Source organism: Enhydra lutris, unplaced genomic scaffold (genome assembly GCF_002288905.1).
Source record: "Enhydra lutris kenyoni isolate GAN:26980312 unplaced genomic scaffold, ASM228890v2 scaffoldscaffold6, whole genome shotgun sequence".
Lineage (NCBI taxonomy): Eukaryota > Metazoa > Chordata > Mammalia > Carnivora > Mustelidae > Enhydra > Enhydra lutris.
In genome coordinates this window covers 21,918,208-21,945,357 of record NW_019154090.1, presented here as the reverse complement: position 1 = coordinate 21,945,357, position 27,150 = coordinate 21,918,208, and the positions used below count along the sequence as shown (strand labels likewise).

Here is a 27,150-nt window from a genome sequence, read left to right as displayed (position 1 = left end):
ATTTTATTTATTTATTTGACAGACAGAGATCACAAGTAGGCAGAGAGGCAGGCAGAGAGAGAGGCGGAAGCAGGCTCCCTGCCGAGCAGAGAGCCCGATGCGGGGCTTGATCCCAGGTCCCTGGGATCATGACCTGAGCTGAAGGCAGAGGTTTTAACCCACTGAGCCACCCAGGCGCCCCTCTAGTCCCACTTATTGACAAGACTGTCTTTCCCACTGAATTTCAGTGGTGCCCTTGTTTTCCAATCAATTTCTACAAAAAATAATCTTCCTGGGATTTTGATTGGGATTGCAGTTAAGCATGTGTTCCATTTACTTACCCCCATAATCTCAGCAATATGAGACTTCCAATTCTATAACATGGTATATTACTTGATTGATATATATATCTTTAATTTCTCTTCTTGAATATATATATATATATATATATATTTTTTTTTTTTTTAATTTTATTTATTTATTTGACAGACAGAGATCACAAGTAGGCAGAGAGGCAGGCAGAGAGAGAGGAGGAAGCAGGCTTCCTGCTGAGCAGAGAGCCCAACGTGGGGCTCGATCCCAGGACTCTGGGATCATGACTTGAGCCGAAGGCAGAGGCTTTAACCCACTGAGCCACCCAGGCGCCCCAAATCAAGTAAAATTTTTTAAAGATTGATTGATTGATTGATTTGTGAGAGAGCGTGTGCGTTCGAGTGAGTGCACAGGGAGGAGGGACAGAGGGAGAGGGACAGAGAGCCTCAAGTAGACTCCACAGATCCTGATGCAGGCAGGGCTCGATGTCATGACCTTGAGAGCAAGACTTGGGCTGAAGCCAAGAGTCGAGCGCTTAAAGGACTGAGCTACCCAGGCGACCCTCAAGTGAAATTTTAGGTTTTTTGTTGTTGTTGTTGTTGTTTTTTAAGATTTTATTTATTTATTTGACAGACAGAGATCACAAGTAGGCAGAGAGGCAGGTAGATAGAGAGGAAGGGAAGCAGGCTCCCTGCTGAGCAGAGAGCCCGATGCGGGACTCGATCCCAGGACCCTGGGATCATAACCTGAGCTGAAGGCAGAGGCTTAACCCACTGAGCCACCCAGGCGCCCTCAAGTGAAATTTTAAAAATTATTTGAAAAATTATTTGCGGGGAATTCCAAGTTGCAAAATTGGCAGTTTCCTTCTAAAACAGGTGAGATTTAGGGTGGGGAGTGGGGGTGGGAAAGAAGTATAAATCTATTGTTCATAGAATAGTCAAGCCAAAACCATAGCCTGGGAGCACTCAGGTGGTTCAGTAGGTTGAGTGGCAGACTTCTTGATCTTGGCTTAGTTCTTGATCTCATGGTTGTGAGTTCGAATCCTGTGATAGGCTATGTCCATCCTACTTAAAACACACAAAAAAGGAAAAAAAGAACAATTTCAAGTTCAGTAAAATTTCATTTTGTATTTTTACTCTAGTGCTATCCTGGTTTTCTAAAAATACCCTCAATAATCTTTAAGACATATTTGAGATGCCTGGCTGGCTCAGTCAGTAAAGTATGCAACTTTTGATCTTGAGGTTGTTGAGTTTGAGCCCCACTTTGGATGTAGAGATTACTTAAATAAAAATTCTAAAAACTGGGGCACCTGGGTGGCTCAGTGGGTTAAAGCCTCTGCCTTCGGCTCAGGTCATGGTCTCAGGGTTCTGGGATCGAGCCCCGCATCGGGTTCTCTCTGCTCAGCGGGGAGCCTGCTTCCCCCTCTCTCTCTGCCTGCCTCTCTACTTGTGATCTCTCTCTGTCAAAAAAATAAATAAAATCTTTAAAAAAAATTTTTCTAAAAACTTCAGGAGCCTGGGTGGCTTAGTTGATTAAGCATCCAACTCCTAATCTCAGCTCAGGTCTTGATCTCAGGGTTCTGAGTTCAAGCTCTGCATTGGGCTCCATGCAGGACATGGAGCCTACTTTAAAAAAAAAAAAAAAAAAAAAATTTTTTTTTAATTTTTTTTTTTTAAGATTTTATTTATTTATTTGTCAGGGACAGAGGGAGAGAGAGCGAGCGAGCACAGGCAGACAGAGAGGCAGGCAGAGGCAGAGGGAGAAGCAGGTTCCCTGCTGAGCAAGGAGCCCGATGTGGGACTCGATCCCAGGACACTGGGATCATGACCTGAGCCGAAGGCAGCCACTTAACCAACTAAGCCACCCAGGCGTCCCTTTTTTTTTAATTTTTAAACTTAAAATTAAAAAAATACTAATTAACTTGAAGACTTTTTTTTTTTTCGAGTCATCCTTGCGCAGGGGCCATGCTAATCTTCTCTGTATCGTTCCAATTTTAGTATATGTGCTGCTGAAGTGAGTACTTGAAGACATATTTTTCTAAAAAGATCCTGAGCTATGCAATTATGTAGTTTTCCACAAATGGAATTATGTTGTTTATAATTCATTTTTTCACACCTACGATGTCACAGAAATCTTTTCTGTCAATTTTATTAAACCACATATTTTTTTTAAAGATTTTATTTATTTGACAGAGATCACAAGTAGGCAGAGAGGCAGGCAGAGAGAGAGGAGGAAGCAGGTTCCCCGCTGAGCAGAGAGCCTGATGTGGGGCTCGATCCCAGGACCCTGAGATCATGACCTGAGCCGAAGGCAGAGGCTTAACCCACTGAGCCACCCAGGCGCCCCTAAACCACATCATTTTTAATGGCTACCTTATATTCTACAATTAGATGCCCCATAGTATATTTAACCAATTTTTTTCTGAGCCTTATGCTCAGAAATGAGGATACCTAAATGAGTATACCTTAAAATGAGTATACCTAAACCGATATGATAGTTATTGTAAAGATTTTACAAGATAAAATATGAAAAGTACACAGAACAGTACTTCACACAAAGTAAATGCTGAGGAAATGTTAGGTATCACTATTATATATAACTATTATCAATGGATAGATTATTTCTACTTTCTTGCTATTTATAACCAATGGTTAAAAGAATGACCTTGAATATATTTCTTTGGACACCTGTACAATTCTTTTTTTTTTTTTTAAGATTTTGTTTATTTATTTGACAGGCAGAGATCACAAGTAGGCAGAGAGGCAGAGAGAGAGGAGGAAGCAGGTTCCCTGCTGAGCAGAGAGCCCGATGCGGGGCTCGATCCCAGGACCCTGAGACCATGACCTGAGCCGAAGGCAGAGGCTTAACCCACTGAGCCACCCAGGTGCCCCTGGACACCTGTACAATTCTATCTATAAATTCCTACAAGTGAAATTTCCTAAGTAAAAAAGTATTACCAAGCAATCCATGGTTTGACCCAATAGACACTTCCATCAACTTCACTGGATTACCCATTTCTCTTATTATCAATCTTTAAATATTTTCCTATTTAGGGTTGCCAGGGTGGCTCAGTTGGCTGAGTCTGCCTTGGGCTCAGCGGGAAGCCTGCTTCTCCCTCTCCCTCCGCGGCTCCCCCTGCTTGTGTTCCTTCTCTGGCTGTGTCTCTCTCTGTCAAATAAATAAATAAAATCTTAAAAAAAAAAAAAAAAAAAAAAGGAAAGGGACCAACACTTTGTACGTAGTTTTGCCAAATAAAAATAATTCCAGGGACGCCTGGGTGGCTCAGTTGGTTAAGCAGCTGCCTTCGGCTCAGGTCATGATCCCAGCATCCTGGGATCAAGTCCCACATAGGGCTCCTTGCTCTGCAGGGAGCCTGCTTCTCCCTCTGCTTCTCCCTGCCACTCTGTCTGCCTGTGCTCACTCCCTCTCTCTCTCTCTCTCTCTGACAAATAAATAAATAAAATCTTTAAAAATAAATAAATGAATAAATCCAGACTAAGATAGGGATTAGAAAGAAAGACTATTGCAATAGGAAGAATGTTGAGATTTCAGAAATCTCCAAAGTCAAACAGAAGAAGGTGCTGCTGTTTTTTATCAGGTAAAGGAGGGGCAAACAGAATCTTTAGGAAGGAAGTGACCCCACTGGGGTCCGACATGACAATATCCTGCTATGCTCAGCCGGTTCCAAGAGAAGCTGATCATGGAGCATTCCACTTTCTTAGTGCTTGCTCCAGTTTAGCGGCAAGCAAGAGTTCAGGGCCCTCTAAGAGAGAGAGAAGCCTGACTAATCTTTGGTCAAGACAAAACAAACAGTTAAGAAATGAGCAGTTGTGGGGTGCCTGGCTGGCTCAGCCAGTGGAACCTATGACTCTTGATCTTGAGGTTTTAAGTTTGAACCCCTGATAGGTATACAGATTACTTAAAAAAAAAAAAAAAAAAAAATCTTGGAGCACCTGGATGGTAGCTTACTTGAGGGTCCAACTCTTGATTTCTGCTTTGGTTGAGATCTCAGGGTCATGGGATTGAGATCTCACGGCTGTGGGATGGAGCCCGGAATTGAGTTCTGGGCTCAGTAGGGAGTCTGCTTGGGATTCTCTCTCTCCCTCTCCCTGCCTCTCCCTGCCCTGCACTCTTTCTTTCTCTGAGAATAAATAAATGAGTCTTCAAAAAAAATTGTTTAATTAAAAAATAAAAATAGGGGCGCCTGGGTGGCTCAGTGGGTTAAAGCCTCTGCCTTCGGCTCAGGTCATGATCTCAGAGTCCTGGGATCGAGCCCCACATCGGGCTCTCTGCTCAGCAGGGAGCCTGCTTCCTCCTCTCTCTCTGCCTGCCTCTCTGCCTACTTGTAATCTCTGTCTGTCAAATAAATAAATAAAATCTTAAAAAAAAAAATTGCCTCTTTAAAAAAATAAAATAAAATAAAAAATAAAAATAAAGAACTTTAAAAGAAAAAAGAAATGAATAATTGTACCATGTGGTCAGTTTATTTGCTTTTTGTTTTTTGTGGTTTTTTTGTACCAATTAAAAGCATGTAGTGAGGGGCGTCTGGGTGGCTCAGTTGGCTAAGAGTCTGCCTTCAGCTCAGGTCATAATCCCAGGGTGCTGGGATCCAGCCGGGCTGGACTCCCTGCTCAGCAGAGGAGTATGCTTCTCCCTCTCCCTCTCCCTCTACCCCACCCCCCTGCTCATGCACTCGCACTTTCTCTCTCTGAAATAAATAAAATCTTAAAAAAAAAAAAAGGAGGGGCAAAGCCTCTGCCTTCAGCTTAGGTCATGATCCCAGGGTCCTAGGATCAAGCCTCGCATTGGGCTTCTCTGCTCAGCAGGAAGCCTCCTTCCTCCTCTCTGCCTACTTGTGATCTCTGACAAATAAACAAATAAAATCTTTAAAAAATAAAAAATAAATTAAAAAAGAAGAAGTACAACAACAACACCATTAAAACAGAGAGGCAACAACATAGTCAATCATATTTTGGAGACATAAAATATAAAACTACTTCATTCCCACCTATTGCTATTCAGAGAAAGATTCCATCCAGAGTGGAGGAAAACCAAAGGGTAGAGAAGAAAAGAGAATTACAATCCCCAACACCATCAATCTATATTTTTTAACTCTTTCAACAGTTAAAGTTCCTCCTACCCTAGATAAATGGGACTCTACCCCATAATTGCAGAAGTTTACTAAACTTGTAAATGATACCATCTTCCTATAGAACACTTCAGAGGATAAGACAGAGAGAGGTTAAACTTCATATCCATTAGGGGAAGTTGAGTAGATTTCAAGTGGATGGATACTTGAACTTGAGCCAGTTGCTTAAAATTCACAACCCACACATCTCCCCAAGAGATGTGGCCAAGTTGTGGGCTGCTGGAAGTTCAGTGCTCAGATTTAACTAGGGAAACGGATTTTGGAGAGCAAAACATAAACATTACCAAGCTCTACAAGTACAGTCAAACATATTGAGCCCTACTGGGATGCTAGGGTAAGGCAATGGGGATTCAGGGATTAACAAAGCATGCTTCCTCTCCCTTAGGAAAGCCCCTCCTAGCCTTGAGAGATGATGGGAGGAAACAGAAATTTAAAAGCAGCAGCACATGCTCTAAGGTGGCAAGTGTTCAAGGAGCTGCAGTAGTAGCACGGAGGGGTCTCCTGAGCCCGGGGTGCCTGAATGACAGATCTGGGGAAAACGTTCTAAGAAAAGGAACTGAGTCTGCCTATCCCGCGCTGAGGTGGCAAGTTTCCAAAGAAACCCACCAGCATCAGACCAGGCGCCCCACCCAAGTTCACAGTCCCCAAAGCTGTCTTTCTTCCAGCGGGTCCCCAACCCCAAAAGCCCCATTTCTCCTTACTCCATCTCAGGGTGCACACCGGGCGCCTTCTGTACCTCCCAGCGCCTGCTCTCTCCTCGCCGCCTCAGGTTTCCGTTCTCAGACGCAGGTCATTCCTCCTGTAGGGGCCTCCCCCGCCCCCCCCACTCCGCCTCAGGTCCACCCCTGCGGGTGCCTCCCCGGGCAGGTCTTCCTTCCCTGCTTCAGGGCCTCTGCTCAGGAGGGCTCTCCGCCTCAGGTTTCCGTTCTCCGCCTCAGGTCAACCCTGGCTCGGCGCCTCAGGTCCACCTCTTGGGTACCTCCCCGAGCAGGTCTCCCTTCCCCGCTTCGGGACCTCTTTGAGGCCCCCAGCTCACTGCCCCAGGGCGCCCTCTCCTCAGGCCCTCAGCCTCCGCCTCCGGTCGCCGTCCCCTGGCCCCTCAGCCCTCTAGCCCTGCTACCTCGGAAGCGGTCCAGCAGTCGGGGATCACTGAAGCCACTGCGCTCTAGGAAGCGGCACACCTGCTCCGGGCCCCATAACTGGGGATCTGGGAGGAGCTCGGGGTCCGGGGACCTCTCCGCCGCCGCGGAACGGTTGTTTGGAGGGGTTCTTGGGCTGCCATCGCATCGGGGCCGCTTGAAGGGCTGTTCCGAGTTGGCTCCCTGCATGGCTACCACCAGCGCCCGGCACAGTACAGTCAAGAACCGCGGCGCTTACACCGCGCGCAAGCGCACTGTCTGACGGTCGCTGAGGACGAGTCCGCACAGCGCTGCCAGCCAACTGGCCTCCCGCGCAGGCGTACTGACAGCTTAGACCTTGGGGCTGGGCAGCCCAGCCACTTCAGCCACCAGGCCCTCGTGCGCAGGCGCAGTGACAGCCCAGTGGTCCTCTACAGGTCCGGGAGTTTACAGAAAGGGAGAGAGACTAGAAGCAGAGCCAAGGCCGTGCTAGTAAGGACAAGGTGAGGAAAGACTGTACCTAAGACCCGTGGAAATCCTCTCAGAGTCCGGAGCAGGGGCTCTTCTGGTGAATTGAGGGTGCCTTCCTCCAAGTGAGTATCCCAGGTATACCCTTGGCCATGTTTCAGATGCCCCAAACTTAAAGAAACCTAAAAGGCCATCAGGCTGGCCATCTTCTCAATTAGAGAAAAATGGGCAAGAAGCTGATCTGGAAAACCATGGAATGATTTCAAATCTGATATGAAGGTAGTCTTATTGCGCTGCAGGTTCTACAGTATTTCTGGGCAGTTAGAGGGCCCGGGGGTTCCTATCCATAAACTTTTTTTTTTTTTTTTAAAGTAATGTATATTATTCGGGGTGGGGGGTCAGATCTGTGATTCATCAGTCTTACACATATCCGTAAACTCTTATCTACAGGATTCCATACAGAAGCAGATTTTAGACTTCTCTCCAAAAGAATCCTCAACTCCTCTCCCTATTCCAACTCCCTGTCCAGAGGAAAGGAAGTGGCCAATCTGATGACTGTTAAACAAAATTCACCTGAGTAGATTTAAAGATCTAACTGGCTTTATTCAATGATCCATGAATAGGGCAGCATCCCATCTGGTGAGGAGAAAGGGGCTCCGAGGAGCTATACAAAATGAAAGATTTTTAAAGGCAGAAAGGGGGTAAGACAAGGAAGTCACAGCAAAAGAAAGGATAATTTTAGGCAAAGTCACCCAACTTTGGGGGAAAGGCAGGAGTCTACCAGGCTGCTGCCTCACCAGTGTTGGCCAGGAAATTCCAGACTAACTAAAGTCCACAGTCCTGGGAAAGGTTGAAACTGCAGTTAGGCTAGATAGTATGTCTTGGTTTGCTAATATGGGGCTTAGCACAGGTGACTTTATTTTGGGCCTGTTTCTTTTTCAACATTACTTAAAACTTATCTTCAAGGATTTTTACCACCTGGTGGTAACAGCCTGTAAAAATGAGAGGCATGTCCCCATCACCTTAATCACTCAGGGGCATGACCAAACTTCCCTATAAATCCTAGTGTGTGCAATTAACTGGTAATAGGACCACTACTCCCACCACTAAAGCCAATACACCACACCATTAACCCAGCCATAGACCCGTCTAGGAGATAAGGGATGAATAAGCACCTAGCTGGTTCAGTTAGTAGAGCATTTGACACTTGATCCCAGGGGTCATGAGTTTGAGCCTCACTCTGGGTATAGAGATAACTTAAAAAGGCAAAACAAAACATGTAATTTTTAAAAAAGGATGAATGAAACAGTTTATCATTAAGCAGTATGAACTAGTGGTCTGGTAGAGAGCAAAATATCTTTTTTTTTAAAGCAATCTCTACAGCCAGTGTGGGGCTTGAACTCAAAACCCTGAGATCAAGTGCATGTTCTACTGACTGAGCCAGCTGGTCACCCCATAAAATATTCTTAGCATACACTTAGATCTTTACTCTGATGCCAGGCATTGTTCTAAGGGTTTTACAAATTTTTTTTAAAAGATTTTATTTATTTGACAGAGATCACAAATAGGCAGAGAGGCAGGTGGGCGGGATGGAAGGGAGCAGGCTCCCTGCTGAGCAGAGAGCCCCATTCGGGGGTTCAGGACCCTGGGATCATGACCTGAGCCGAAGGCAGAGACTTTAACCCACTGAGCCCCCAGGCACCTGGGCTTTACAAATATTAATTAATGTATGTATCATAACAATCCTAGGGTGTAAGGAACTGAGCTACAGAGAGAGAAATAAGTAATAATTTGCTCATGGTCACACAGCTAGTAAGTGATGAAGCCTGGAACTTGCCCTCCATCTGCACAGAAGGGCCAGGCTCAGCAAAAATGCCCTTAAGTGCCAGAATAATTTGAGAAAAGAACAGAGTTGCCAAGACTCGTGTAACCCAAACAAAGGGGTAAAAGAGACAATGAATAGCCCATGAATGAAAGCCTATTTCAACTTGGAAATGGCTGGCTTGAAAACTTGTATTTTTTTAGACTTGTGGGAAAATCTCGCCTGACTGCAAGGTTTCCTTGGCAGTAGAACGTGATATAAGCAGGGTTTTAAATTTAATCGACTGGATTTGTTCAAAGCAGTTGCTTTTGAGAACTTTAATTTTCTGTTTGTTTGTGTTTGTCCAAGAGTGTCATTTAATGCCGTGTTTATTATTTATCTCCTTATCCCTTCTTTTCTAGGGGCCCTAGATCTTGAACAAGGTTATTGGTTACTTGCTCAAGGTCACATGGCTAGTAAGTGACAGAATGGAGATTTGCAGCTGACTCCAAAACTTCAGTGCTTTCCAGTTTGCCAGGGCAGTGAAGTCCACTCACAGCCCCAGTGATCTTGTTCTATCTCGCCTTTCTACAACGTGAGAATGGTTACCAGGCCCTCTGGTGCTCTGGTCACCTTGAAAGAAATGACAGGTCAACCTCTCCTTTGATGCCAAACTTGTCATAGTTCACACTTGAAAAATCTGTAATGTCCATTAATTGAAGGCCCATTGCTTCATGACCTTGAATATCCCCAAGGATTTTTCCCTGCCTTTACATAGCTACCTTCCACCCACCAAGCTGAGCTGGGGAATTTTATTTCTGTCAGCATTAATCATGTGGTTTTGTATCTCTCCACAGCTTCCTCTTCAACCAGTGCTGCTGGTTCTCAATGCCAGCTGTCATTCTCTGTTTCATTTCCTCTTCACCCTTCGCTGAACCTAGCCTCCTTAAGACATTCTTTTTTTTTTTTTTTAACATTTGCCACAAATCCCAAAGCCAAGCTAAAATTCATTTTTTAGTTTTAAGTAGGGTCTGCACCTGACATGGGCCTTGAACTCACAACACTGAGATCGAGAGTCGCACGATCCACCAACTAAGCCTGCCAGGTGCCACCAAGCCAAAATTCTTTAAAAAAATAATAATTGATTTTCTCATCCGATGAAAATAATGTTCAGGAAGGAAAACGTGGAAAGCAAAATGTGTATATATGTAAAGGTCACTTCCTGGTAGGTGCTCCATAAAATTTTTTTCTTTTTTTAAGATTTTATTTATTTAGGGGCACCTGAGTGGCTCAGTGGGTTAAAGCCTCTGCCTTCGGCTCAGGTTATGATCCCAGGGTCCTGGGATCAAGCCCCGAATCTGGCTCTCTGCTCCGAGGGAAGTCTGCTTTCTCCTCTCTCTCTCTGCCTGCCTCTCTGCCTACTTGTGATCTCTGTCTGTCAAATAAATAAAATCTTTAAAAAAACAAAAAACAAATAAACAAACAAAAAAAAGATTTTATTTATCTATTTGTCAGAGAGAGAGAAACAGAGACAGAACACAAGCTGGAGGGAGAAGAAGGCTCCCCACCAAGTAAGGAGCCCGAAGCAGGGCTTATCCGGGGACCCCAGGATCATGACCTGAGTTGAAGGCAGATACTTAACCAACTGAGCCACCCAGGCATCCCCATAAACCTTTTTCTGTTTCCTGAAAGAAGAAATTCATTTCCAGGTCTCGGAATCTTTGAAAAAAGAGACCTCGCAGAATGACAATAGTTACCATATTTGAGTACCTACTATGACTCAGACATCCTACGTGTGCTTTATATCCATATTTTCTAATACTTATAATAACCTCCGTCCATACTTATTATACTAGTTAGACTTATTTGGTTATAAATACATTCATCCATTCATTCAAGAACTATATCTTTTTTGGGCCATCTGTGTGGCTCAGTCAGTAGTAAACAGGGGCTCCTGGATGGCTCAGTTAAGCATCTGCCTTCAATTCAGGTCGTGATCTCAGGTTCTTGGGATTGGTCCCCACGTGGGGCTCCCTGCTCGGTGAGAAGTATCTTCTCCCTCTCCCTCTGCCCTCTCCCCCCTTCATGTACTCTCTCACTTTCTCTCAAATAAATAAATAAATAAATAAATATTTTTTTAAAAGTAGCAAACATATTAGAAGTTACTGATACGGAAAAAATTTTAAGAGGAGTGGAGAAGGACAGAGTCGCAATTTTGGATAAGGTAGTCATCATACGCCTTTTGAGAAAGTGCTATTTTAGCAGAGACTTGGAGGAGATGAAATGAAAGAAAGCTTCTGCTCCTCTAGTTCCAACAAAATAACTTCAACAAGCATGGATCATGTTCATTCCTGGACCAACTGCTATGTTTTAAGGTAATTGACACCCCCCCCCAAAAAAAATTTTTAAAAAAGGGGCATCTGGGTGGCTCAGTCAGTTGGGCATCTGCTCTCAGCTCGGATCATGGTCTCGGGGCCCCACATCAGGCTCCTGCTTCGCGGGGAGTCTGCTCCTCTCTCTGTCCCTCCCCTCTGCTTGTGCTCCCTCTCTGGCTCTCTCTCTCAAAAAAAAAAAAAAAAGATAATTGACCCAGTCGGGTCACATGTTACCTCTTGTGTGAGAAGGCAAGGTCCTGTACAAGAAGAAGAGAATTGGTTCTGAACAAAGACCCGAGGTGTTGTTACACTCATTTAACATGGAAGGAACTGAAACTCAGAAAGGTGAAATGACTTGCCCAGGGTCACACACATGTATTAAGTGCTTGGGATTTCAACTAGTTCTGTGAGAAGAACCATTATTCTTGGGGTACCTGGGTGGTGCTGTCAGTTCAGCAGCTGACTTTTGGTTTTGGCTTAGGTCTGATTCTCAGGGTTATGAGATCAAGCTTCATGTTGGGCTCCCCACTCAGCTGTTTGCTTGACTCTACCTCTCATTCTGCAACTTATTCCAAATAAGTAAATATATCTTAAAAAAAAATTGTTCTTTTCTGCAACTTGAGCTGGATACAAGTTCTGTTGCTTTTAGGCATAGACAGGGTCAGCCCATCCCAACCTAGAGTTTAGCTTATTGTGACTTCCTGTAACTGGCTCAATGTTTGGGGTGATGTGACCATGTATCTGGGGGTTAGGATGCTCAAAAACATAAGGGAGGGGCCAGACTTCAGGGACGGGGTACCGCTAGGTAAAAATAACTCATGGATACTTTTTTTTTTTTAATAAACTCTGTGTGCACTGTGGGGCTCAAACTCATCACCCCAAGATCAGGAGTTGCATGTTCTATTGACTGAGCCAGCCAGGCACCCCACTCATCTCATGGATCCTTTTATTTATTTATTTTTTACTTTTTAAAGATTTATTTTTTTATTTTTTGAAGTTTTTTTTTTTTTTAAGATTTTATTTATTTATTTGACAGAGATCACAAGTAGGCAGAGAGGCAGGCAGAGAGAGAGGAGGAAGCAGGCTCTGCTGAGCAGAGAGCCCGATGCAGGGCTCGATCCCAGGACCCTGAGATCATGACCTGAGCCGAAGGCAGAGGCTTTAACCCACTGAGCCACTCAGGCGCCTTGAAGATATTTTTTAAAGGGGTGCCTGGGTGGCTTAGTCATTAAGCATCTGCCTTCAGCTCAGGTCATGATCCCAGGGTCCTCTCCCACTCTCCCTGTTTGTGTTCCCTCTCTCACTGTGTGTGTGTGTCTCTCTCTGTCAAATAAATAAACAAATAAAATCATTAAAAAAACAGATTTTTTAAAAAATATTTTATTTATTTATTTGACGAGAGAGATCACAAGTAGGCAGAGAGGCAGGCAGAGGGGAAGAGGGAAGCAGGGTCCCTGCTGAGCAGAGAGCCCAAAGCAGGGCTCCATCCCAGGACCCTGAGATCATGACCTGATCATGACCTAAGCCAAAAGCGGAGACTTAACCCACTGAGCCACCTCCCAGAAAAAAAATATATTTTTTAAAGTAATCTCCACATCCAGCCCGGGACTCAAAGCCACAGCCCTGAGATCAAGAGTTATACGTTCCACTGACTGAGCCAGCCAGGCCCCATAAACCTTGGATCTTTATTTTTTTTTTAAGATTTTATTTATTTATTTGACAGACAAAGATCACAAGTAGGCAGAGAGGCAGGCAGAGAGAGAGGAGGAAGCAGGCTCCCTGCTGAGCAGAGAGCCAGATGTGGGGCTCAATCCCAGTACCCGGGGATCACGACCAGAGCCAAAGGCAGAGGCTTCAACCCACTGAGCCACCCAGGCACCCCGACCTTGGATCTTTGATGAAAATATTTGCCATTTGACTGAGTAACTCAAGAGTTCATTCTCTCTTCGTACTTCCAAATTCATGAGCCAATTATCTTCCTTAGTTTTTAGGCCAGTGTAAGATGGATTTTCTCTTTTTTGTGTGTATGCTTTGAAGCTTTGGATTTTCCCTCATTTGTGGCTGAAAGCATCCCTGATAATACTTCATAACTTTACCATCTGAGAGGGCTGATTTTTTTCCTTGTTGTGACATTGGTATCTAGACTAGTTTAGTCTGATTCCTCATCACTCATGTCATACTATCCTTAGTGAATACCACTGTCTGTTAGCCAAATTCACAAAGATCTTTGTCTCTGAGAAAGTTCTTGCCACTCATTGAGTGGGCCCATATTGTTATGGACTGAATTGTGTCCCCCCAGAATCTCCAGTCCCCAGTGTGAGGGCTTGCTCTATGTATGTATGTATGTATGTATGTATGTATGTATGTATCTATCTATCTATCTATCTATCTATCCATGCATCTATCATTTATTTATTTTAGGCTCTCCTCTCAACATGGGGCTTGAACTCAGAACCCTAAGATCAAGAGTTGCATGCTTGGGATGCCTGGGTGGCTTAGTCATTAAGCATCTGCTTTCAGCTTGGGTCATGATCCCAGGGTTCTGGGATCAAGTCCCACATCAGGCTCCTTGCTCAGTGGGGAGCCTGCTTCTCCCTCTACCTGCCACTCCCCTGCTTGTGCTCTTTCCAATGAATGAATGAATTAATTAATTAATTAATTAAATTTAATTAAATCTTAAAGAAAAAAAAAGTTGCATGCTCTACTGACTAAGACAGCCAGGTCCCCTGGCCTTTTTAAGGAGGTAATTAAGGCTAAATGCAGTCATACAGGTAGGAGCCTAATCTAACAGAACTGATGTACTTATAGGAAGTGGCACCAGAGATTTCTGAGGCTGGATGCTTGGTTCCTGGACCTCTTTTGAAAGCATATAGCAAGGTTAAAGTTATCTTAGTTACACCATTAATTTAGCTGCACATTCTGGGCTTTTTGTTGTTGTTATGTTCCTCTACTTAATTGTGTTTTAGGTTCCTCTCAGCCCGATGTATAGTAAATCATTAACTGTGCATTTTTCACTCCCTACTCCCTGTTCTCACTTTGGTTATAGAAACCTGATGATAACCAGATAATGACATTTGTCTTGAAATTATCTGACATACTCTGATTGTACCAACTCCTGGATGGCACCTTACTGTCCAGAAGAATGTGCCCATTCGGATGTTTCAAGACTTCCCTGCTCTGAGATTTCAAGAAACGCATCACCATCCTGATGTTGGCACGCTGGGTCTAAGGACCCAGAGAGGCCCTGCAGGACCAGCCAAGAGGGTCCTTGGCTTTGCACGGGATAGAAATCAAATGCAAGCCAGGAGTGTTGGGTTATGGACACTGGGAAGGGTATGTGATATGGTGAGTGCTGTGAAGTTTGTAAGCTTGACAATTCACAAACCTGTACCCCCTGGGGCAAATAATACATTATATGTTAATAAAAATTTAAAAAAATTTAAAATGCAAGCCAGGAGGAAGTGAGCACAGAGTTTATGGAGTGGTATAAGCAATAAGAGTATAGCAGAAGGAGTTCAGGGAGACCTGGGAAAGTGAGCCACACTGTTGCTTGGGGTTAGAGGTTTATATTGGAAACGGGTCCAGAGTACATTTTGCTTTGGAAATCCAAGGTGGATTTGGATTGGAGGTGAGTATCTGGTGAACAATAGGTGTTACTCCGTAAATCACCAAAGGTAGGGGGACTGATGACCGTGTTGACAGAGGTTTGTTTGAAACCAGTGTCCTGGAACATGACTGGAATCCAGTTCTTAGATGTTAGCTGGTGTTTGGGGGCCTAGGAGGAAACTTAGAGAATGATTAACTCTCTTGTCTTACCTTGGAGTGGGAACATAGCTTCTTTGGTTTGGTTTGGCCTAAGTTTGGACATCTGGTTTACTCAGATGCAAAATACAGAGCATGAGGAAATGGTCCTTAGCAGAGAAACAGCAGAAAGGGAGCCTTTTTAAAAATGGAGTCCCTTTGGCACCTGGGTGGCTCAGTGGGTTAAAGCCTCTGCCTTCGGCTCAGGTCATGATCCCAGGGTCCTGGGATCGAGCCCCATGTCGGGCTCTCTGCTTAGCAGGGAGCCTGCCTCCTCCTCTCTCTCTCTCTGCCTGCCTCTCTGCCTACTTGTGATCTCTGTCTGTCAAAAAAAAAAAAAAAAAAAAATGGAGTCCCTTCCATTTCCTCGTCTTTTTCCTTTCATGTATTTACCTCCTTCCCCATGCACAAACTCTTCCTAGGCTCAGCAAAGCAAGGCAGCTTTGGGAAGAGCCCTCTGCCTTCTCATTGGACTGTTTTTCTGATAATAAAGCTTTCTTTGCTTCAAAACCCTGAGTGTCTCTCTCCATCGTATGGGAGCCTTCAAACTGGGGCGATGATTGGGTGGAAGCCTGGAAAGTGAAAGGATTTGCCCAAGACAGAACAAAGGAGACAGAAGTTTACTGATTATAGGGCAAGGGAATGGAGGACAGGACAGCAGAGAGGCTGTCTGCAATGATGCCGTCAGTGGGGACTGTTTTTTTGTTTGTTTGTTTTGTTTTTTTAACGGTTCTTTTTATTTTTTATTTTTATTTTTATTATTATTTTTTAATTTTTTATTTTTTATAAACATATATTTTTATCCCCAGGGGTACAGGTCTGTGAATTGCCAGGTTTACACACTTCACAGCACTCACCATAGCACATACCCTCCCCAATGTCCATAACCCAACCGCCCTCTCCCCACCCCCCTCCCCCCAGCAACCCTCAGTTTGTTTTGTGAGATTGAGAGTCATTTATGATTTGTCTCCCTCCCAATCCCATCTTGTTTCATTTATTCTTCTCCTACCCCCTTAAACCCCCATGTTGCATCTCCACTTCCTCATATCAGGGAGATAATATGATAGTTGTCTTTCTCCAATTGACTTATTTTGCTGGGAACTGTTTTTAAAGGGGGAAGGTGAGGAGGTATGGCAACCTATGGAATTTTCCCTTTTTCGGTAACTGTGCCTGGTTGTAAGTAGCCCATTGGTTAGTTAGGACCTATGGATATTTTGAGTTGGGTCACCTGGTGGGCCTATCTGGAATCAGCCAGGGGGTGGCTGTGGGCCCTTTCTACATTCTATCGCTCAAGCCTGTTGCCTAAAAGCAGCTTCTATAGAAACTGCTTTGTCAGACATTGGCTTACTGTGCATTAGGAGCACGGTTGCACTTCCCTTTGGTAACATCTCCTTCCCCGTGCACACACAACAGAAAGGCCACGTGAGAGCACAGCAAGAATGTGGCTGTCTGGAGGCCAGGAAGAGAGGTCTTACCAGAAATCAGTTGTGCTAGCACCTTGATTGTGGACTTCTGGCCTCCAGAAGAGAAACTAAATTTCTGTTATTTAAGCCACTCAATCTGCAGTATTTTGTTTGGGCAGTCTTGGCCTACACATGGCCAACATGTTCTAGGTGACTCTACTCCTGAGCTGATGATCTAAGGTTGGACAGTTTGACTTTGTGGTTGCCAATCTTTGGGTCCAGGCTTCTTGGTTATTTTCCCAAACCCCTGTGTTATTGGATATCATGCAAAATAAAGTCACATGTACTTGTCTATTTCTCCATGCTAAAGTGCACTGTCTTTATTTATTTTTTTTTTTAGATTTTATTTATTTATTTGTCAGAGAGAGAGAGAGAGAGAGAGAGCACAGGCAGACAGAGTGGCAGAGGGAGAAGCAGGCTCCCTGCGGAGCAAGGAGCCTGATGCGGGACTCGATCCCAGGACGCTGGGATCATGACCTGAGCCAAAGGCAGCCGCTCAACCAACTGAGCCAGGCAGGTGTCCCTGCACTGTCTTTATTAACAAAAAACACCTGATGATTCAAGTGTTAAGGGAGGCTTTCATCATTTTTTTTTTTACATTTCCTCCCCAAGTGAAATACCTTGTTTACCTTGTGGTCCTTCTCATTTAAAAACCTGACCCTTATCTCAAAGAGAATGTCTGAAGGCATTCATATGATTGGGACTTGTTAACCACTGTTATTAACAAGGAAAAGAGTCTCAGAATTTCTACAAAGGTAGAGCTTAAACCTGTAACCCGAGATTGGAGGATTTGTCTTTGGAGTTACATTTGCATAACAAACTGTGAATTTACCTATATTGTGAGTTCAAGTAGACCACTAAACATAGTGTTTAAGATGCTCTTACTCATTTTTCACAGGCCTGAGAAAAACCTCTATCCCTAGGAAAGAGAAATACCACTTCTATTTTAAGTGGCTGCAGGAGGGGGCATCGGGCTGGCTCATCGCTAGAGTGAGTGACTCTTAATCTCAGGTAATGAGTTCAAGCCCAGGGCATCCGGGGGAATGGAGCCTACTTTAAAAAAAAAAAAGAAAGAAAGAAAAGGTGAACTGACTGCAGGAACTTAAAAAAAAAAAAGAAAGAAAGAAAGAAAGAAAGAAAGAAAGAAAGAAAGAAAGAAAAAGGTGAACTGACTGCAGGAACTTAAAAAAAGAAAGAAAGAAAGAAAGAAAGAAAGAAAAAGAAAAGGTGAACTGACTGCAGGAAAGTGACTTTCCTTAACCTAGAGCTCTCTGAGTACGGTGTGAGTGTCTGGGGGAGGCGGGGTACGGAATTGGCACCAGATTCCTGGGAGGAGAGCAGGGTTCCTTGGGGGAAAAGACCCTTTTTCTTGGGCAAGTAGTTACTAGGGGGCACTGAAATTTCAGGGTGTTGGTGGAAGCCAGCTAGTGTTCTGCCTTCTGAGGTGGGAAGTTCAGGGAAGGCACAGTAAAGGCAACGCATCTGGTGTTTGCTGGAGCCAAGTGGGACAGAAGGTTTAGAAGAGGATTGAGTAAGGGGAGAAGAGTGGCATTGGAGCACATTAATACCCCCCTCCACCCCCACCACTTTTGTTGCCTGGAAATTTCCAACAGGCTGATTTCTTTCTGTGGGAGATGGGGGTGGGAGGATCTGTGATGATGCTTCCCACGGCAAAGGAAGAAAACGAAATTTCAGGAGGAAAACGAAACTTAAGGACGAAAAGGAAACTCAACACGAGGGACTTCCCAGAATATGGGGGATGCTTAAATAAATCTGAGTCACACAAGACTAGTGTGGAAAGACATGCTACATCTTCGGATTAAAAATTGGGCTTCAGTCCAAGGACAGATGAATTGATGATAAAATGTATACACATACAATGGAATGTTATTGAGCCTTAAAGGGAAGGAAATTCGGGGAAGCCTGGGAGGCTCATTTGGTTAAGTGTCTGACTTTGGCTCTGGTCATGATCTCAGGGTCCTGGGAACCAGCCCCGCATGGAGCCCCCACATCACATCAGGCTCCCTGCTCAGCGGGGATTCTGCTTGTCACTCACCTTTTGCCCCTCCCCCACCTCATGCTCTCTCTCTCTCTCTCTCTCTCTCTCAAATAGATAAATAAAATCTTTAAAAATAAAGAATAAACTGATTTACCACTGCTTCTTTAAAAAAAAAGAAAAGGGAATTTAGATATGCAACATGGATGAACTTGAGGACATTGTGTCACGTGAAATAATCCAGTCACAAAAAGACGAATACTATATGATTCCACTTATATGAAGGGTCTAGTGTAGTGTAACTCATAGAAATTAGAATGGTGATTGCCAGGAACAGGAGGGAAGGAGAAAAGGAAAGTTATTAACTGGGTGGAGAGTTTCAATTTTGCAAGACGAAAAATTTTGAAGATCGGTTGCACAACAGTGGGAGTGGAGAGGGCAGAGTCACAGTTCTGGATAGGGTAGTTCACAGGCCCTTTGAGAAAGTGCTGTTTAAGCAGAGACTTGAAGGAGATGAAGGAGTCAGCCATGCAGTTGTCTGCGGGGGAAAGCATTCCAGCCAAAGAGAACAGCGGCTACAAAAGCTTTGAGACAGGATCATATCTGGATATGGGAAAGGGCGAGGAGGCTGGTATGGATGGGAAAAGTGAAAAAGGGTTAAGTGTTAAAAGATGAATGCAAACCATGTGGGAACATACAGGCTACAAGCTCTAAGTAGCTCTGAGGTCCCATTCAGTTAAAATACATTTCTAGGGGAGGTTGAAAGTGCAGTAAGATTATGTATTAATTAAGCACTGGTTTGGGAAGTTAGTCTAAGTAACATCATTTTGGGTCTGTGTTTTCTTTTTCTGTCCTTCCCCTTCCTTCTCCTTTTTTTTTTTTTTTTTTAAACAGTCCACAGTATGGAAAATTGCTCAGCACGGAAACAAATTCTTTATACATCCAAAATGAATGACTCTCAGAAACATTATACTAAATGACAGAACTCAAATACAAAAGGTTACATACTGTGTATATATATTTTTTATATGAAATTCTAGAAAAGGCAAAACCCTAGGGCGCCTGGGTGGCTCAGTGGGTTAAAAGCCTCTGCCTTGGGCTCAGGTCATGATCCCAGGGTCCTGGGATGGAGCCCCACATCGGGCTCTCTGCTCAGCAGAACACCTGCTTCCCACCCCCCCCACCGCCCCGTCTGCCTGCCTCTGCCTACTTGTGATCTCTGTCTGTCAAATAAATAAATAAAATCTTAAAAAAAAGAAAAGAAAAGAAAAGAAAAGGCAAAACTCTAGTGACAAAAAGATTAGCAGTTGACTGATTGGAGTGTGTGGTGGGCAGGATGTGGGGAGGGCAGGGAAGATCAGAGGCACAAGGAAACGTTTTGAAGTGGTGGAAATGTTCTATATATGGATTGTAGTGGTAGTTATACAACTACATACAATTACAGAAGTTCATCAAACTGTATACTGAAAATGGGTACATCTTACTCTATGTAAATTATACCTCAGTAAAGCTGGAAAAAATTCATTATAGCATATACAATTTAAGACTTACACCTTTCCTTCTTGTGAAAAATAACTAACAAAAAAATTTTTTTTAAGATTTTATTTATTTATTTGACAGAGAGAGATCACAAGTAGACAGAGAAGCAGGCAGAGAGAGAGAGGGAAGCAGACTCCCTGCTGAGCAGAGAGCCCAATGCGGGGCTCGATCCCAGGACCCTGAGATCATGACCCGAGCCAAAGGCAGCGGCTTAACCCACTGAGCCACCCAGGCGCCCCCTAACAAAAATTTTTTAAAAGAGATTTTTAAGTAATCTCTACACCTGACTTGAGATTCAAACTCACAACCCCAAGATCAACAGTTGCTGGCTGGCTCAGTTGGGGGAATACATGACTGTTGATCTTGGCGTTGTGAGTTCAAGCCCCATGTTGGGTGTAGAGGTTACTTAAAAATCTTTTAAAAGGTGACCTCTCACTGCCTTCTGTTCAGGTCATATTCCCAGGATCCTGAGATCGAGCCCTATGTCAGGCTAACCGGTGAGTGGAATCTGCTTTTTTCCTCCCTTGCCCTTCCCTACCCCCACCCCTTGTGCTCTGTCTGTGTCTCTCAAATAAAATCTTTAAAAAGACGATCTCTGAGTAGGGACTATAGTTTTTTTGTCTTTTTGTTTTGTTTTGTTTATGTATCTAATTTCTGTACAATCAATGTCATTTTCTGTAATTATGTCCTGAAGTGATGACGAAGTCAGTCAACAGTGCAGTTCAGTTTGGTTTGGTGGTGCAGTGTCAGGGAGGTTATTTGAACCCGGAGCTCCATACTCTTGGCCTTTATCCTCTTCTGCTGGCTCTGAACTTGCCTGGTTAAGAATAGCCTGGGATGCTTCACCAAACTGTGCCACACCACCAATCTGTATAGTTAATAAATCCTCAACAGTGATTCTTACCACTAGGCAATTTAATGAAACTACTTCCTAGATATAGGATCTGAAACCTCCAGAACATTTTCTTTTCTTAACCGATTAAGGGTCTGTCGCTGATGCCAAATAACCTCACATGTGCATTAGTTACCCCACCTGGAATCTATTATCATTAATCCTTTCTGGAAAGTCATTCTTTTATTTTTAATTATTTTTTAATATTTAATTTATTTATTTGACAGAGAGAGATCACAAGTAGGCAGAGAGGCAGGCAGAGAGAGAGGGAAGCAGGCTCCCTGCTGAGCAGAGAGCCCATGTGGGGCTCGATCCCAGGACCCTGAGATCATGACCTGAGCCGAAGGCAGAGGCTTTAACCCACTGAGCCACTCAGGCGCCCTTGGAAAGTCATTCTTGATTTGGGACCCCATACATGCCCAGTTATGTTGTTCCTCTTCTATCCCCACTATCAGTATCTTAAAGCGTACATCTCTTCTGGACCAGGTGTTCACTTTTTTCTTTTTCTTTTTTTTTTTTTTAAGATTTTATTTATTGGGCACCTGGGTGGCTCAGGTAGTTAAGCGCCTGCCTTCAGCTCAGGTCATGATTTCCAAGTCCTGGGATCCAGCCCGACATTAGGCTCCTGGCTCAGCATGGAATCTGCTTCTATCTCTCCCTCTGCCTCTCCTCTTGCTCATGCTCTCTGTATCAAATGAATAAATAAAATCTAAAAAAAAGATTTATTTATTTGAGAGAAAAAGCATGCAAATGAGAGCACAAGCAGGGGGAGCAGCAAAGGAAGAGGGAGAAGCAGACTTCCCCACTGAGCAGGGAGCCCGATGCGGGGCTTGATCTCAGGACCCGGAGATCATTAACTGAGCTGAAGGCTTAACGGACTGAGCCACCCAGGCGCCCACCAGGTGTTTACTTAATTCAGGGATTGGCACTAGTGACATGTTGGGCTGGATAATTCTTTGTTATGGGGAGCTGTCCTATGCATTGCAGGATGGTTAGTAACATCCCTGACTTCTACTCACTAGAAACCAGGTAGCAGATACCAGCTAGCATGCCCGGCCCTGGGAATTGTGACAACCAAAAATACAAACAACAATGCCTCCAGTCATTGCCAAATGTTCCTTAAGGGGACAAAATTACTCCAAGTTAAGAACTACTAACCTGGGGCGCCGGGGTGGCTTAGTTGGTTAAGCATCTGCCTTCTGCTCAGGTCCTGATCCCAGGGTCCTAGGATTGAGTCCTGCATCAGACTCTGCTCAGTGAGGGGCCTGCTTCTGCCTCTCCTGCTCTCCCCCTGCCTGTGTTCTTCTGTTCTCTCTGTCAAATGAATTAAAACAAAACAAAACCAAAACAAACAAACAAAAAAAACTACAAACCTAATTTGTCTCTCATATCAGTCTACCCATTCTCTAATCCATCCTTGGCACAGCTTCCAGATTTCTAAACCTTGCTATTCAAAGTGCAGTCCTTGGGCTAGCAGCATTGACGTTAAGGGAGCTTGTTAGAAAAGCAGATTAGGCCCAACCTCAGATCTACTGAATTAGAATCCGAGGAGTTTTAACAGGATTAACAGTCCCTGGTGATTCCTATGTTCATTAAACTTGAGAAGCACTACCAGGTCTCTAACTAGCTTGAGGGTAACTATCACTTGGAACAGAGGTTAACAAAACAAAATTCCCAGGTCCTTCCCCTGGAGATTATTCTTCCACAGCCAAGCGCAGGACCTAGGAATCTGTATTGTTAACATGTGTCTCAGGTAATCCTTATCCCTTGGGCAAGCTTGGGAATTGTTCCTCTAAAATAAACATCAGATTTTGTCATTATCCACCGAAAATTAAAACCTCTTGGGCGGGGTGGGGGGGGGGGCGCCTGGGTGGCTCAGTGGGTTAAGCCTCTGCCTTTGGCCCAGGTCATGATCTCAGGGTCCTGGGATCGAGCCCCCCTCTCTCTGCCTGCTGCTCTGCCTACTTGTGATCTCTTCCCCTCTGTCAAATAAATAAATAAAATCTTTAAAAAAATAAAAAAAATAAGACAAAATTACTAATAAAAAAGGAAACAGAACTTAAAAAAAAAAACAAACTTCTTGGGCGGCGCCTGGGTGGCTCAGTCATCAAGTGTCTGCCTTTGGCTCAGGTTATGATCCCAGGGTCCTGGGCTGGAGCCCCGCATTTGGCTTCCTGCTCAGTGGGAAGCCTGCTTCCCCCTCTCCCACTCACCCTCCTTGTATTCCCTCTCTCAAATTCCCTCTGTCTTTCTCTGTGTTAAATAAAATCTTATAAAAAAACCCAAAATACCAAAACTTCTTTAGTGACTTGCAGTCATCTATAGTAGTGATTCTCAACCTTAGTTGCTTACCTAGGGTGTATTTAGAAACTCTGATGTTCCCCAAATCCATTAACAACTCTAGGGGAGGGATACATCCATTGGAGTTTTTTGAAGCTCCTCAGTTATAACCAATGTTGAGAACCACTGGGAATGATCAAGGCCTGAATTCCTTAACCTACATTAAAAAACCCTACTATGAAAGGCCCCTGCCGGTTTCCCTAGCCCTACATTGCATGGTATTTTTGCATATGTACATTATAATCCAGCCTCACTAAATTACATGCAATTCCCAAATCTGTGGAACTTTCATGCCTCTGGGACTTTCTACAGGTTGTGCTCTCTGAATGGCAAACAATTATGCATCCCTAAGGAGTAAATTACCACTTAGCTTCCCCTTTAGAGTGATTTTAGATTTCCCTGACACACTTGCCCAGGCAGAGTAAATCATACTCTTCTGTATGCTAATACTATCCTTCTTGGAAGATTTATTTATTTGAGAGAGAGAGAGAGGGAGAACCAGAAGGGAGGATTCGAATCTCAAGCAGACTCCCCGCTAATTGTGGAGTGCGACGTGAGGCTGGATCTCACAACCCAGAGATCATGACCTCAACGGAAACCAAGAATAAGACACACTCAACCAGGCGCGCCTGGGTGGCTCAGTGGGTTAAGCCTCTGCCTTCAGCTCGGGTCATGATCTCAGGGTCTTGGGACCGAGCCCCGCGTCGGGCTCTCTGCTCGGCAGGGAGCCTGCTTCCTCCTCTCTCTCTCTCTCTGCCTGCCTCTCTGCCTACTTATGATCTCTCGGTCAAATAAATAAATAAAATCGTTAAAAAAAAAAAAAAAGACACAACCAACCGACTGAGCCACCCTGGTGTCCCAACACCATCCCTCTGTGTAGAGCTCTATTACTATACTTATTCTACAGTTGACTCTTGAACAACATGGTTTTGAACTGTATGGGTCCACTTAACTTGCAGATTCTTCCTGATAATAGTGTAGTACTATAAATGTATTTTCCTTATCATTTTCTTAACATTTAAAACATATATATATATATTTTTTTTTAAAAGATTTATTTATTTATTTATTTGACAGACAGAGATCACAAGTAGGCAGAGAGACAGGAAGAGAGAGAGGAGTAAGCAGGCTCCCTGCAGAGCAGAGAGCCCGATGTGGGGCTCGATCCCAGGACCCTGGGATCATGACCTGAGCCACCCAGGTGCCCCAAAACATATTTTTAATTGTAAGAATATGGTGTATAATACATACAGCATACAAAGTAAGTGTTAATCAACTGTTTAGGATATTGGTAAGGCTTCCAGTCAAAAGTATGCTATTAGTAATTAAATATTTGGGAGTAAAAAATTATACATGGATCTTAAACAGTGGGCTGTGAGGCATGTGTGTATGGAGATCCCTGGTACTTTCAAGGAACAACTGTAGTAATGGGTTACAATATCTCGACCACAGGAACTATGGCTGGTTTATTTTTATAACCCTTGCACCCAGTTAAGGGCCAGGAATATAGCAAGCAGCTGCTCATGTTTTTCACTTAGCAAAAGTACTATAAAAGAAGAGGAAAAAAAGAAAATAAAAACAAGCAGGAATATTATTATTATTTTAAGATTTTATTTATTTATTTGACAGACAGGGATCACAAGTAGGCAGAGAGAGAGGAAGGGAAGCAGGCTCCATGCTGAGCAGAGAGCCCGATGCGGGGCTCGATCCCAGGATCCTGGGATCATGACCCAAGCCGAAGGCAGACGCTTTAACCCACTGAGCCACTGAGGCGCCCCAGGAATATTATTTTTTTAAAAAAGATTTTATTTGAGAAACAGAGTGAGTGAGGGGCAGAAGGAGAGGGAGAAGTGGGCTCCGCTGATGAACAGGGAGCCCAACATGGGCCTCAACTCTGGGATCATGATCTGAGCTGAAGGCAGACGCTAAAATGACCGAGCCACCCAGGAATATTATCTCCTTTTTTTTTTTTTTTTTAAGATTTTTATTTATTTATTTGACAGAGATCACAAGTAGGCAGAGAGGCAGGCAGAGAGAGAGGGGGAAGCAGGCTCGCCGCCGAGCAGACCTGATGCGGGGCTCGATCCCAGGACCCTGAGATCATGACCCGAGCTGAAGGCAGAGGCTTTAAACCATTGAGCCACCCAGGCGCCCCAGGAATATTATCTTCTTTAAAAAAATCTGATTTAATGTAACCACATAAAAATCTTAATTAGGAGGGGTGCCTCGGCGGCTTAGTCATTGAGCATCTGCCTTTGGCTTGGGTCATGGTCCCAGGTCCTGGGATTGAGCCCTGCATTGGGCTCCCTGCTCAGCAAGAGGCCTGCTTCTCCCTCTCCCACGCCACCTGTTTGTGTTCCCTCTCTTGCTGTCTCTCTCTGTCAAATAAATAAATAAATAAATCTTTGAAAAAATATTCTTAATTAGGAAAGAACTTTAAACTGTGAGTCTCATCTGGAGAAATGTCTGAATGGACTCCTAAGAGTGCTTTCCTTAATTCAGTATCATAATTTGCTTCACAATTTCATTCCAAGGACTTCAAGTCGTCCTGTTTCTTTTTGTGTCTAAGGCATTTTTTGAATTGAGGTGAAATTCATCAAACATAAAAACAATCATTCTAATTTTTTTGACGACTCATTATTTTGATACAAGAAATAAACCCTTCAAACTACAGAGTATCACTTATTTTCATATCACAGAGCAAACTTACAGAATAGGAATCTGTTACCAGCTCCAAGAATATCACATACGCTTTAGGAAAACTCATTGCTATTTGGATTCAAACAAACATCAGTATGGAAGGTATAACTAACTACTCTCCTGATTATTTTGTCATTTTGTAAAATCATGACTAGGAAAGCTAAGTTAGGATGTCACATAATTATGCCAGACTCTGGTAAGGGCAGTGAAGCCAGCCATGTGAATCCAGTTAAACTACAAAAACATGATCTTTTATTGTCCTTCTCTCCTGTTTCTAGAGTAGGAAGGCTTTACTTTATAGCCCATGGGTCAGCAATACACTTGAATTATAATATGTAGGTTCCTTCTGGTTATACTTGTAAAAGAAGTCATGAAATTCTTGAGGGGTTGACTGCTGATCTGGTTTTACTTAGATGGAAAAAATTTATGTAAGCAGTCCAGTTGATAGGCCGTTAACATTGGAAAATACCAAGGCTTGGGGCACCTGGGTGGCTCAGTCAGCCAAGCGTCCAACTCTTGATGTTGGCTCAGGTCATGATCTCAGGGTTGTGAGATTGAGCCCCGCTTTGGGCTTGGCACTGGGCATGGAGCCTGCTTAAGATTCTCTCTCTCCCTTTGCCCCTCCCCACCCCCAAAGATATAATCAAGCCTGTACTCGTCAACAAGTCCGGTGAGCCGATCAGGATAATATATAGATAATATTAGAACTGTAAGTGACACATCTGAAGTTCTCACAGTAAAGTTGGGGCTCCATCAGCTGTGATTATCTTCTTTGATTTTAATGCCCATCAGTCTTTACCAGCTATAGCAGCCACTGCCTGCTAAAACTGCCATAAAGTCTGACCTCCAGCTGCCTGACAAATTCATTGCGCTCCTGCCCAGCCCAACCTCGAAACCACTGATCCCAAAGACGTACCCGGCACTCAAAGATATGAGGTAGTCGGTTTGCTCCAAACACATTAAGCTGCTCCAGCCCTTCCAGCAGTGGCTGTAATTTTCCTGGCACTGCCTTAGCTACCAGGTCCTGTAGGAAACCTTCATGCCGGGGACCTAACCAACTGGCAAACCAGTGCAGAATACACTTCATCTCCTGGGAAGTGATGTAAGACATTGGGGGACGGGAAGAGTTAGTAATACTCTCTGGTACTCTCTGGTACAGAGGGAAAGGGAGAAAGGAAGGATAGTGGGATCAAAGAGGAAGATGATTCCAGTGGCAT

The 27,150-nt window shown here is 44.0% G+C and overlaps 1 protein-coding gene and 1 pseudogene across 2 annotated transcripts in view; both read right to left on the bottom strand.

Moving 5' to 3' along the window:
* The window catches only part of LOC111141937 (SAM and HD domain containing deoxynucleoside triphosphate triphosphohydrolase 1), a 68,165-nt gene extending 61,283 nt beyond the window's left edge, over positions 1–6,882 (bottom strand). The window contains exon 1 of one of the 2 annotated variants that reach the window (XM_022494810.1): positions 6,561–6,882. In XM_022494810.1, the coding sequence (XP_022350518.1) occupies positions 6,561–6,768 (208 nt within the window). In that variant the 5' untranslated portion in view covers positions 6,769–6,882. The remainder of the gene's footprint in view (positions 1–6,560) is intronic. The other variant, XM_022494812.1, reaches the window with a different exon arrangement.
* A 19,839-nt stretch (positions 6,883–26,721) lies between these two features.
* On the bottom strand, positions 26,722–27,150 carry LOC111141611 (annotated as a pseudogene).